Below are 13,157 nucleotides of genomic sequence, written 5' to 3' on the forward strand. Positions count from 1 at the left end.
TACTAATGCTTATTTCCACTTCGTAATTGTTAACTAAAAACTAATTAAAAAATCTTTAAAAAATGAAATAAATGCACTTAAATGTCAGATTCCTTAATAAAACATCTTTCTTTTGTTCTTAAATTATGCAAAATGACAGAAATTATTGTGAAAACAGTTCAGGAGCCCTTTCAATTCTACAATTACAAAAATTTTAGGATGTAAGAGGGACCAAAAAAGGTCAGCCAGACTATGAAGTAAAATTTGACAAAAAAAATGTACAATTTGATGAAAAAAACTAAACAGATGCAGTTGCCAAAACTGATCCAGCTTTTTGAAGAAACAAAATGTGTTAAAATATAATAAAAATAATTAGCCTGCTCAATTAGTTTCCCCTATAAGTTATGAACAGATAAACAATAGGTGGAAATGAATGTCACTCAGCTGAGTCTGTAATACTGATGTGTATAAGTACACAAACTCACTTACACAACATTTTTCTTTAGTCTGAGTGAATTGCTGACAGGGAAAAGCAACAAAATTACAAATTATAAATTCAGGAACTCCTACGGGAAATATATTGTATTGTGTAGAGATGTAATTCAGTAAACTTAAGCTTTGCCGTCATGTTTTCTGAGAAAATCTGAGGTGCTTCATTTATTCTGGGATCTAGAAAAGTAAATATACTCAATATAATGCAGTACTTTATTTTATAAGGAGTATCTGCAGCACCGTTCCCCACCTGAAACTGGAGCCGGTGATGGTGAGCCGGGTGCCTCCAGCGGTGCCTCCTCTGCGTGGAGACACCTCGGAAATCACTGGAGTCAGCTCAGATTTGTAGGTGAAGCCATTTGATATGTTGGCGGCGTTTTGCAGATTGACGACTTTCACCTCACAGCTCACCTGCTGCTGAGTACCTGAGAGTAGACACATGCATGAGCACACTAGAGTACTAGCGGAACCAGCAGAAGTTTGGCATAGTTGTCTCTTGTTTCGTCCTAGATTTTTTTTTTCATCTGTAAAATCTGAATCCATGTGAGATAAAAACAGAATAATGGAATCTTTGACTGATCTCACTGTTGTTGGGCGGAGAACGGCAGAGCAGGAGGGTGGAAGTGGAGTTTTCTCTGTCCACCTCACAGATCTGCCCACAGATGAGCACCATGGAGTTCTGTGAATCGAACCCAGAGCCCTGAACAGACAGCAGAGCTCCGCCTCCAAAACTGCCTGAAAGAACAGGTCGCACAGAGACGTCTTACTGACCAAGAACACTTTACATTTAACAGCAGCCTTACATCAGAAAGGAAAAAAAAAACAACAAAATGGGGATGAAAAAAAAAAAGTTTTAAAACACTTTTTTCTATATTTTTACAAATCTGTATGTAAAACAGGTTCAAGCATCAACACAGAGAATCTATAAAACTTTCCTTTTTAACAAACGTCATTCACTCAAGCACAGAATCGGTACTCTATGGATGTAAATATGGTTTCCAGGAAAACAGAATCACCTTCGTTAGGCTGCACGCCGCTCAGAGTCAGTTCGTACGTGAACCTGACCACGGACCGAGCGTACCCTTTGACCAGATGTTGTAACTTGACTGGGTATGCCCCTCCTGGGTTGCTGCCTGCTGTACACTGGATCTCTGTGTCAGAGACGGCAGACACGTTGCAGGGAATCTGGTTTATGGTGACAGAGATGAGCTGAGGGTCTGTGCCAAAACCAGAACCGGTGAGCGTGATGGCAGACCCGCTCGGCCCTGTGGGAAACAACAAAAAGGAGGTATATGGATTTAAGTAGGGATAGTTTTTTGTGTTTTAATGATGTCGAAACACTTTTTCCCGGTTTTCTAAAATAAGAGAAATGTTAAAGATAATTACCTGAGGAGGGGCTGACTGAACTGATGGCAGGAGTGTAAGCTGAGGAGTAGTTGAAGTTAAGTGGGGGGTAGTCCACAGCAAAGACCCGGATGCTGACCGTCACCACTCCTGCACTGTGAGGAGGAGTCAGGCAGCGGAGGAGGCCTGGCCTCACCTCCTGAATCTTGCAAGGTGCACCGCCAACCATCACGCTTGTGTTCCCCTCGGAAAATCCGTTCCCGGTGATTACGAGCGGGGTTCCTCCCTCGACGCTCCCCACGCTCGGGTGCAGGTCGGCCTGGGCGCGGCTGTTCAGCGTCACCTGACCTGTAGAGAGGCCTCTGCTCCTCACGATCACTGTGATTGGATGCTCGCCTGCGGAAAGCGCGTCGACTCTCGCTGTGATGTTCGCATCAGTCACAGCTGTGACCTCTAACTCTGTGGCACTGGCAAAAACAGCCACGTTATCCACACGGCTGCCGAACCCAGAGCCATGGATAACCACGTCAGTGGCGTTATTGATGCTATTGGGGGAAATGCTGCTAACTGTTGGGGTGACAGAGGGGGAGTACAGGAAGGAGCAGTTGGAGCTACAGGAGCTTTGGATGCGGCCCATGAGGAAGATGACGTCTCCTCTGTGGGGTGTGGAAGGGGCAGTGTCGCAGACGATGTGAGTGTAGTTCAGTGTCAGGACTCTGCAGGGCTGGCCGGCGACGGTGACTTCTCCCTCTGAGAATCCAGAGCCCTGGATGAGGAGCCTCGTGTGGCCTGTGGGGCTGCCAATGGGAGGTGAGACGGAGTCAACCACTGGCAGGACCACGAAGCGGCGCTCAAACTCCTCTGAGATAGCAACAATAGCACTGCCCAGGTTGTTGACCCTGACATCCACAGGCAGAGCGATACCGACCGGGAGCATCGTGTCAGGGCTGAGCAGGCAGCTGATCTCAGACAGAGAGCTGTTGACCACCTGACAGGGCTCATCACCCACTGTGACCTGCAGGACATAGAACAAACGAGTCACGATAAACTAAAGGAACCAAAATCTCAGAGGAAAAGAAAAGCTGTATGAAAAGTTTGATTAGGTAAAGCTACTAAATTTACATTTTTTTTTTAATTCTGTTTTGCTATTTCTTTTTTAATATGCAAATACAAATATGTTGTGTTCCTATAAAAATGTAAAAAAAAAATATATTTTTTCAAAATATATATATTTTTTACTTTGTAGGTTTCAGAAATTATTCAAAAGAAATGGTCTAATTTAAAAAATATATACATATAACAAGAAGAGTATTTTTAAATGTATTTAATTGAAACAATAAAAAAACAAAAGAACGAAATTTGAATTATTTTATGAAAGTTAATAATCTCAAATGTAACCGATTCTCCATCAATAGTAATGATCTATTCTATATAATCATAAGGATAAAGATGATGTCTCAGCTGCATCATTTTCATTGTATATTCTTGGTTGTTTATGGTTTTTAAGTAGATAATTTTAACATCTGTCAGAGGACAACAGATGATTCTGGCTCATTACAGACATTATTTTAATGTACATTGACCCTAAGAAATAAAACAAAAAATTATTATGAGTCGACAGATTTTAAAATCTCCCTGTATAAGCCACTCTCATGCTTTCCAAAAAAATTAGAGATAAGATAGTTTTTTCAAAATAAGATCTTTAATATACCCAAGTTAGTTTTTTTCTAACACAATTTCCTCTTTTTTTACAGTCTAAAATGTTACCAAGTTTCCTTCCAGCTACTGCCTTCTGTCCAGGATTTTTTCTATTAAAAGAATTGATCTGATTTATAACTCCAACAGTAAGAAAAAAATCCAATCTAATTTGTACGGTCTGTTTGTTAAGAATACTTTTTTAGAAATGTAATTGTTTCAAATGTTAAAGTATATTAGTGTGGATCTCAAATACATTTAATGTTTATTTTTTATCATCAAATTCCAGTTAATTCTCAGATCAACATTGTCACAATGTATTCAAATTGAAATTCCACCTTTTGAACTTTATCGTTAAACTGTTGAAAAAATGTGTTATTTTTATTTTAACCAATAAATCCAAGTTTCAATAAATCACCAGAACTCTTCTGACCTCGACAGCACAGGCAGTGTCACTGAAGCCTCGTCCCTGGATGAGGATTTCTTGATGGTATGTTCCCTGGTTGGGGGAGATGGAGTGGACGGTGGGGGTATAGCAGGCAGAGGTGGTGAATGACAGCTCATCGGAGGTTTGGTTGTCCTGTTGGCACTGTGGGGACGCCACACAAAGTGGTGCTGCTCTGGAAACCCGACGTGAACCTGCACCAAGACCAAATCCAAGTGTGTTCAGTTAAATCAACTAAAGAATTCCACTGACAGTCAAATTTTTGATATTATCTGAGCAAATCTGTACCTCCTGCCATGTAGAGGGCTTCAAGGCCTCCTACGCTCACGGATACAGAGCTGCTTTTCTCCTCTCTGCTCCTCACTTTCACGACTCCCTGCAGAAGACGGCTGTTGTAGCTATCTACGTAGCCGCTGCTGTAGTAGTACACGCCAGGCACTGTGAAACGGTAGCTGAAAGACCCTAAAAGAGGTAAAAAAAGAATAAAGAATGCTTTAAAATGGTAGATCTTTTCTTTTCCTTTGTCATTTTTTTGGTTATTAGGTCTTTTGAATTCTCTCCAAATGACAAATGGGTGTGTAAACACAAGCTGCAGAAATCTGCTAAACGTTTTTTTTCCTGCAAAAAAGTGTTTTTTATTTTGTTTTCCCACCTTTGGCAGTCTTGGTCCCTCCACTGTTGAGAGGTCCCTCAGTGTAAGTGGAGCCACTGGGGCTGGAAACGCTAAAGACTCTGTAGCCGACACTCTGGAAGGCAGGCGCTTCCCACTGCCACCTCACTGTGTCTCCCACAAACACGCTCAGGGAGGCAGGACTCCATGCATAACCCTGTCCATAAGCTGAAAAAAAATGTTTTGAGTTTATTATCAGCCATTAAGGTCAAACCTGTTCTACAGCTGCATGTTCTTCTAATGTGGAGTTACATTTCAGCCTCAAAGAAGTTCTGCAAAAAAATAGCTGTATTTTGTTTCTTCAACTTCATTCAAAGATCTGCAGATTATACTGAAACCAAAAACCTACTGAGGTGGGATCCCTGGTTTGTGACGATGTGGGTCCTCTCCTCTGACTTTAACACACACTGTAGCTCGTTCTCGGAGGCGGCCACAACCTCACAATCAGCAGCTCCTTTCACCAGACAGGAAAAAAAAAACAGTTTAGGAAAATCAGAGCTTACATGTAGGAGGTGATTATATTTATGAAAAGAAAGGATGCACTGTGAACGACATCTTCAAGTGTTTGCAGATGACAGAAAACGATTTGCTGGAGTAAAGCAGCGCTGAAGCGATAGATTTGCTCACCGAGGGACACTTTGTTGTCTGTTAGGTTGACGCTGAAACCAGCGCCGGAAACAGTCAGCTTGGTGCCTCCCAATAAAGAACCGGAGAGCGGGAAGATGCTATACACTTCAAGGATGTATTCAATGGTAGCATTCAGTCCACTGCTATAGAAAACAAACAAAGAAAAAAAAAGCTCAATAGGAGGATAACAGCAAAACTACAAGTTGTTGGAAAGTGTTTCTGCTTTCACGTTTTTGACCATTTCTCCTAAACCTGTGTTTTAAACCAATGAAGTTCTTGCTTTGTTGTCCACCCCGTGCTAACGTAACTAGACAAATAAACAAGTAATAAATGTAATAAATGTAAATTTTTGTGAAGCGTGTAAAAAGTGGAAGTTGAACTAGCTAACATTGTGTAACGTTTCCATTGCATCACAATCCTCCAGTTTCCAGTTTAACCGAAGTTTTTCAGAAGTCTTGCGTGCTTAGAGCATGCCCCACTACAGAAGCCCTAAAGGGGAATACACTGACAGACAGGAAACTCCTATTACGCCTCAAGAGATAATTACAGAGTGTGAAAAGAGAGTAATGAGTAGTTACGTTCAGACAAAAGCGTACAAACTGCTTTGTTGTTGTTACTGCGATGGTTACAGCAATACACATATAATGCTACGCTCACAACGGGCAAGTGAAATGTTGGGAATCTCTTGAATCTTGCTCCAGGTTTTTTGTTTCACAGCCTTATTCCGATACATGAAAGACTTCGGGTTATATAATTCCGCTCAGGCCAAAACCACAATGATAGATTTCTTGTCCATAATCGATTTTTAAACGGTTCAGTTAATTGAATACAACACTAAATGGTCAAAGTTTAAACCATGTTTAACTTTTAACTTTAACAATCATAGAAACTTACATAGCTACGCATAAACACAAGAGTTTGAACACGGAAGCCCGAAATGCACGTTTACAAAGACTTTTATTTCTAAGGCTTTGCAGAGGGCGGTGTGACCGTAGCTTACCATGTTTTGACCACAAGGAGTTTAAGTTTTTGGTTATACTAAGTCAAAATTAAAAGTGCAGGAAAATGCAGGTATAACCCCCCCTCGAGGGTGTTGTGTGAATTGAGGAGCAAAAAAGTGAGTGCTGGAAGTAGAGCGCAGATAGAAGCCACTGTGTTGGATTTCAGTTTGCATTTTTTGAAAAATAAACATTGTCAGGCTGTATGCAAACTGTTCATGTGACTGTGATTGATGAGACAACAGAAATCCAATTATGAAAGAACAGATATTAGAACCATCAATTTGAAGTGTCTACTGCTAAAGTTATACCTTGCTTTTGGAAAGCCCTTGTTCCCAACTTGCACGTTGACTTTGTAGATGCCAGGTGGCAACACAGGGAGAAGACAGGTGATATTTGTGGGCGTCCACTCCACTGGCACACATTCCTTCATGCCAACAAACACAGCGCTGTCATTGTCTTGACCTCCAAGACCTGAGCCCATAATGGTGAGAAAACGAGGTCCTACACAAAAACACGTGCAAACCAGTTACAGAACTGCATCCTTAAAAATAAAAAATAAAAAAATCTCAGTGGTTAGAGAGTGAAGATAACTATTAGTCACTCATTCCCACTGTCAGGATGTCTTTCTATTTTTGTAGAAGATAACAAGATTGGTTGAGAAGTTTCCGTATCATTAAAAAAAGGTAAAAATGGAAAAACCTGTAAGTTCACATTACACAACTTAGACAACAAAACCTGAAAGCATGAAAACTTTTGCACACAATAGTGTCACATTCCAAGCCTAAAGCCGCGATCGTTCAGGGAGGGGTGATAAATCACACATGTCACTCAGACTGGCATCCTGGCTACAATCTTATCTAGAAATTTTCATGAAGGAGATTCTCTGTCATGTTTCTATCACAAAAGCTTTGTGCTTTTCTGACAAAACTAAGCCTATAATGAGTAAAGTAATGTGTTTTTTTATTTTGCACAGAGGGTTTGTTTCAATGTCAGAAAAGAATTTTCTGAAGACACAAAGAATAATCTCCTTTTGTTAAGCACAAATGCAGAGCAAACATGCATTATCTCTACAGAGGACATTGCGTACAGAATGAGCTACCTTTGATGGGCAAAGCCCACATTCTGGATCCGACTTAAATGAAACAAAGAACATGATCCGAAAGCCTCTGGCAGAGCATCACAAAAGGATACAGAGAACCGGACATAAGTAAACTGAAGAAATGTACATTGTGAATCTCACCTGACACAGTGGTGGCCTGAGGACTCAAGCTCGACATCTGAGGAGTCAGATTTTCATCGTAGGTGAAGGAGCTCGATGCAGTTTTGCTCGTGTTTCCCACAGTTACCGTGACGACATGCGATCCAGCAGTGCCCTAAAAAAATATGACTCGAAATTTTATCTCAAGCTTGAACTTTTCCACTTGTGTTTGCGAAGATTCACAGAAATACCAAACTGCAAACTCTTATGGAAATATGTTATTTACTAAACAACCAAAAATTACGGTTTTCATCAAATCATCCAGTTTGACCCATCTAATTTTCAAACTGGAGTCTCTGCTGTTGGACAATATAATAAATATATTTTCTCTACTATGGTTTTTCATGTTTGCATAGATTTTGAGAGATAATTAAATAAACGATTTCAAAATCTGATTGCAGACTAACCGCTGGTGTTCTGCATTTCAGCTCTGTCTCATTCGCATGAACCACCACGCACTCCTCGCCGCCAACTGTAACCGTGGCGTTCTGGCTCAAACCCACACCGATCACTGTCAGCAATGTTCCTCCTGAGGAAAACAAGAGAACTCACTGTTAAATTTACTTAACAGTATTGTTATTTACTGTCGTATTTAGCTGTTTTTTTTAACATTCTTGTGTTTTATAGAGTAAAATCCCACCTGCGGTGCTTCCAGACAGTGGGGACAAGGAGGAAATCATGAGCAGGTAGGTGAACTGGGGAATGCTGTTATTGGCGTAGCGTGAGTCGCCCAGAGAGGGAAAGTTGACTGACACTGGGTAAGTGCCAGCAGCGGCAGCACTCAGTTGGCACACTTGAGTATTTGCTGCAAAAAATGTGGTGAAAACCAGTTAAATTTTGTTCAAGAAACTGATGCACAACCCTCTAAGATACCAATCATTTGTCTTGTGCATAAAAAATCACAAAGTAAACTTTCAAACATAATAAAAAGAGTTCACTTTTTTTAGATCAGCCAAAAGCTCCACACATAAATTAGAACATTTGCACTGCAAAAACAGAATCTTAAGGAAGGAAAAAGACCCTTGTTTCAAGAAAATGTGTTTTATTTACTGTCTTGCATGAAAAATGCTCTTGCCAAGAAAGTTTTTTGATAACAGAATAATCTTAATTCAAGAAAACAAATCTTAGAATTTTTCACTAAAATAATAATTTGTGGTAAGACCATTTTTCTTACACCATTGGCAAATATTTTCCCCTTTATAAAGAAACTTTTAGGTAGCCTGTTTTTTTAAAAGGAAGCATTCTTTAAGTTTTATTTTTTTCTGTACTTACAATGATTTCATCTAATCTACTAACTATTAAAGACTCAAAAAAAGCTGCAAATGAATACAATGTCCAAAAGCATAGAAGCTGTGCAAGCAAGTGGAGGCTTAAACATAATATTTGAATTTGAAAAAAATGACAAAAGGATTTTAATATTAAAATAGTAGAATGATGTGCAAGTGGTCAAATGAAGACCTCCATAATAACCCTTCACCTGGTGATGTCCCAAAAATCCCTCAACTGTCATTTAAGTAAAGATGTGAACTTCCTTTAAGTTTGAGTTCTCTACTAATTATAAATTTATGAATAGTACACTTTAAGAGGACGTCTCCTAAATACACTATACCACTAATGTTCTAAAGTAGGTGTGCATTCAACAAACATGAGGATATTTAATCTGTTTCTTTTACTTTTGTTTACTTACCTGTGACCTCTACAACGACACAGCTGGCTTTTCCCACCATGATGGAAGCATTTTCATTACTGAAGCCAGTGCCAGTGATTGTCAGAAGAGTGCCCAGCCTATGAGATCCTGAAATGATGCAAATCAGTACATATGAGAACATGTGATCTTCAAATGGTTACATTCTAACTTAGAAAGTAGGGTTAGAGAAGAAGCGCACCCTCAGATGGGCTGATTCCAGTCACTACTGGAGTGTTTTTCTCTGTCCACTCAAAGCTGCAATCTCCAGAGCATTTTGAAGGAATGCCATTGATGTGCACCTCCACCTGCAATCAGAGAGGCAGAAATTAAATAGTCAAGTTTAAAGAGTTTAAAGCAAAGCAATGGCAATGCATTCGAGCATAACTCCCTGGGGGCAGCATATCTAAAAATACAGCAGCATTGCCTACAAAGACAAACGGAAGCCTAAATCTACAGGATTAAGACTACGAAATAGACAAACAGGCTCAACAGCCAAATTAGAGTCAAATCTGAAAGCAGGCACGACGAGGTTTCTTTGCATTACAGTTGTACCTGTGGTTTGTTTTCCCACACTCTGAAGAAGTCTCCAGTCAGGCCGCGAATCATCAGTCCTCCTTGGACGTCTTCCACCACGGAAATGTCAACATCGTTGCCAACAACAGCCGAGGCGTCGATCTAAAATGTGTTAAAACCACAACCAGGGTTAAAATTTACAGTTTTTAGAGAGAATTGCACAGCAAGAAATACAATTACATTTTGTGCAAATAAAACATTTAATTGACTTATAGATGTGTCTGTCGCAAACAGTAATGAGTAGTACTTTAAAAAGTGACAGAAATGAAGTCAGACCTTCATCATAGGCTGATCTCCAGGATTTGTGAGCCACTTCACCGTCCACTTAGGGCGTCTGCAGTCGCCAAATTTCTTAACCTGGACCTGCCCCATGCCTTCAATTCCCTCCAGAGCATATTTCAGGTCCTCCTCACTGATGTCCACAGACAGACCTGACACATATAAAGTCCCATTTAAGCCATATGCAGTTTGTTTATATGCATGAATTTTTTTCTGATTTGCCTTCCAAACAAAGAAAGAAAAATGGAAATGACTTAATTAAAGATACTGCTAAATACAGGCGAAGTTTAAATTCCACAGCATCTGCTTGACAGATTAACTGACCTGGATAAATACATAATCAACAGAACAACAGGTAATTTTTCTATTTTTAGTGTCTAATCCAAAGCCAAAATCCTCAGCTCTGACTCTTTACTTTTACACATACTTTTCTGACAATAGAAGAATGACAAAGATGTGGAAAATGTCCAGACACTTTGTGTATCTTGGCTTTATGTCTGCTTGCGATTTGTAAATGTCACTCAGTCACGAATGCAAACTAAAATAAAACTACCAACTTTTATTCAACATATTTATTCAAAGTCGTTAGCATTTTCTATTTTTTTGGTGCAATATTTTACAGATAAGTATCTGTACTCAAGCCAATTTTATTGTTACTTTATTGATATTTTTGTTATTTATACATCATTTTGCTGCTTAATACTATGGATAACTTGAATTTACCTGTCGCTCGGCCACCAAAAATCTCCACGTCAAAAGTGCCGTTCAGAGGAGGGGAGGCTCTATGAGGCCGGGTGATGGTGACGGTGGCGCCTCCCTCCATGAACTCGGCTGTATCCTTGCTGCTGTTAGACATCTATAGATGCACAAATTAATAAAAAATGTGATTTCTTTGAGGTCCTAACTGAATATATTGCTTTAAAAAATAATAACAGAGTCAAACAGCTTTGAAAAAACTCTTCTTCCCTTTTTTTGTCATTTAAGGGATTTGTACACATTTTTGTTTCATACTTAATGCATTTAAAAAGACCTCTGGAGGTCACTCAGATCTGCTACATTTCAAACGTATTGATTTTTTTAGTCTTTAGATAGAAGCAAAGTCATCTAAATGTCTACATACCAAGAAAGCAATTTGAAGCAGTGGAAAATCAAATCCACAATCCACCGGAGTTGCTGTGATTGTGTAGCTGAATTGTGAAGGCATGGTTCGGTCTTTGGTGACTGTGAAAGCTTCAAAAGACTTGCCAGAGCTCTCAAAGGGAGGGGGCCGCCTCTTGAGGGGAATAACTTAAGAAACAAAAGGACAAATGAACCAATCAGTCAAAACAGTATGGAGTGGGATATGCATTATCTTATTGTAAGTTTAAACTGCTAGGGTATAATTAAAAAGTGTGTTGAGAGTTTAGGAAAAAATGGAGCAAGATAAAATAGAAAATGGGAAAAGTTTATTAAACTGTACCATTTTCTTCATTCGTGGTGGGCCTCTTTCCAATGTAAACAGCATCCACATAGAAATCAGAGTCAGAGTTGTCTTTGTAGAGGTAAAGCTCCAGAAGGGTGTATTTGCTTCCAACGTATTCTGTCTGCAGGGAGCTCAGCAGATCGAGGCATTTATAACTCCACCTGTAAAAAAACAACACAAAAAGGTTACTCGAAAATCCTGCTGACATCCTCACAACAGCAATGAAGAATATGTGCGCCACATAAGCGTCACTTTTTGGATTCTACTCACTTGGGCTCCTTGTTGAAAAGAGTTTTAATTTTTGCCGTCTGTGTTACAGTTTGGCTGTTGCTGGTTACATAAGTGAACTTTATCCCAACTTCATTAGTCAATCCTCCCGTGTAAGCAAAGCAAAGCTGGGAGAAAAAGCATTGGAAGTGGTATGAAATATTAAAACAATAAAAAGTAAAAAAAAAAAAAAAATTAACAGTAGATTTATAATGCATGTTTCTTACTGTAGAGTGCTGACTCAGTGACACTGGCCCATAGCTGGCTCCAGACGCTTTGGTGTAGCTTTCCGTGAAAAGAACCCCCGGGTTCTTCAGCGACCACAAACCGCAGAAACCAAAGTTGCTGGCAGGAGTCCCTGTCTGAGCACTGTTGAACTGGTGATACCAAAAAAGAAATTAACAAAATCAAACGCATTACATACGATTTTTAGTTGTTGCTCCTTGTTTCTATCAATCTGATGCATCCAGTTGTAGATGACTGGATTTATGTACGTCTTTGTTTTCTGGCGCAAAAACACAGCTACAAATTCACTCGCCATTTTTGTTTTACCTGCAATGTTAGCTTGGATTGTGAGTGGCTTTAAGCTAGCAGGAGAGCATGTGAACAAAGGGATGATGGGAAATCAGCAGAGGCTTACTTCATGCTCACAACTCAGGCAAATTTTTAATGAGCCACTGCCGCTCTGCAGAAACTATCCCCTAGAAATCAATGCAGGTTTTTTTTTTTTTTTTTTTAAATGTACGTCTAAAAGCGGCATACCAGTAATCACAAATAAAAGAACGCTGGGAACGCTTTAAAAATAGATCAAAAGATGATCGGAGTGAGACTTTGACAAAACTGTTCACATTTTTTTTTACAACTTTTTTAATTTTTTACACTTTGCAAAGAGGTATGTTAGGTGTTTTATAATAAATATAGACTTTAATCAAAGGTGTTAATGGCTACTTTTTTGTAACTCCAGTATCAAATGTCTTAAATATTCCGGGATGTTTTCTATCACAAGCTAACAAAACTGGAAACTGTCCAAATATCTGCCTGTTTCAGTTTCCTTCCTTCTCATTAAATGTGTTGATTCTTACATCCACTTCTGTGATATCTTACATGTCAGATGAATTATTTTTTACAGTTTTTTCATCATTTTCACCGTACTTTGTTAATGAATTATTTTGTTTTAAATCTCAACCGACCTGAGAGTTGTCACCCTCAAAGTCTTTGGAGTACTTGACATCTGGCCCCTCTGCACTCAGGACCTCAGCGGGACACTTGGCACTCATCAAGTCCTCCAGAGCAGACAGCACCTATACAATCACATCAGCATATTGTTAGTATTGACATTTTCAGAAAAGGCAGTTTATGATTAAAGAAAAATTTTATT

The 13,157-nt window shown here is 39.4% G+C and overlaps 1 protein-coding gene across 3 annotated transcripts in view; it reads right to left on the minus strand.

The window, feature by feature from the left end:
• The window catches only part of pkhd1l1.1 (PKHD1 like 1, tandem duplicate 1), a 36,051-nt gene that overhangs the window by 16,430 nt on the left and 6,464 nt on the right, over positions 1-13,157 (minus strand). For 2 of the 3 annotated variants that reach the window (XM_036214119.1, XM_036214120.1), the window contains 22 exons: positions 12,970-13,080; positions 11,783-12,156; positions 11,510-11,673; positions 11,171-11,337; positions 10,774-10,906; positions 10,048-10,202; positions 9,751-9,873; positions 9,398-9,503; positions 9,199-9,306; positions 8,152-8,316; positions 7,919-8,040; positions 7,494-7,626; positions 6,562-6,754; positions 5,253-5,395; positions 4,975-5,079; positions 4,608-4,793; positions 4,244-4,417; positions 3,944-4,149; positions 1,858-2,830; positions 1,488-1,736; positions 1,057-1,206; positions 722-896 (listed from right to left, as the gene is read on the minus strand). In XM_036214119.1, coding sequence (XP_036070012.1) covers positions 722-896; positions 1,057-1,206; positions 1,488-1,736; positions 1,858-2,830; positions 3,944-4,149; positions 4,244-4,417; positions 4,608-4,793; positions 4,975-5,079; positions 5,253-5,395; positions 6,562-6,754; positions 7,494-7,626; positions 7,919-8,040; positions 8,152-8,316; positions 9,199-9,306; positions 9,398-9,503; positions 9,751-9,873; positions 10,048-10,202; positions 10,774-10,906; positions 11,171-11,337; positions 11,510-11,673; positions 11,783-12,156; positions 12,970-13,080 — 4,415 coding nt within the window. The remainder of the gene's footprint in view (positions 1-721; positions 897-1,056; positions 1,207-1,487; positions 1,737-1,857; positions 2,831-3,943; positions 4,150-4,243; positions 4,418-4,607; positions 4,794-4,974; positions 5,080-5,252; positions 5,396-6,561; positions 6,755-7,493; positions 7,627-7,918; positions 8,041-8,151; positions 8,317-9,198; positions 9,307-9,397; positions 9,504-9,750; positions 9,874-10,047; positions 10,203-10,773; positions 10,907-11,170; positions 11,338-11,509; positions 11,674-11,782; positions 12,157-12,969; positions 13,081-13,157) is intronic. The other variant, XM_024297853.2, reaches the window with a different exon arrangement.

The sequence above is a fragment of the Oryzias melastigma genome, linkage group LG11 (assembly GCF_002922805.2).
Source record: "Oryzias melastigma strain HK-1 linkage group LG11, ASM292280v2, whole genome shotgun sequence".
Taxonomy (NCBI): Eukaryota; Metazoa; Chordata; class Actinopteri; order Beloniformes; family Adrianichthyidae; genus Oryzias; species Oryzias melastigma.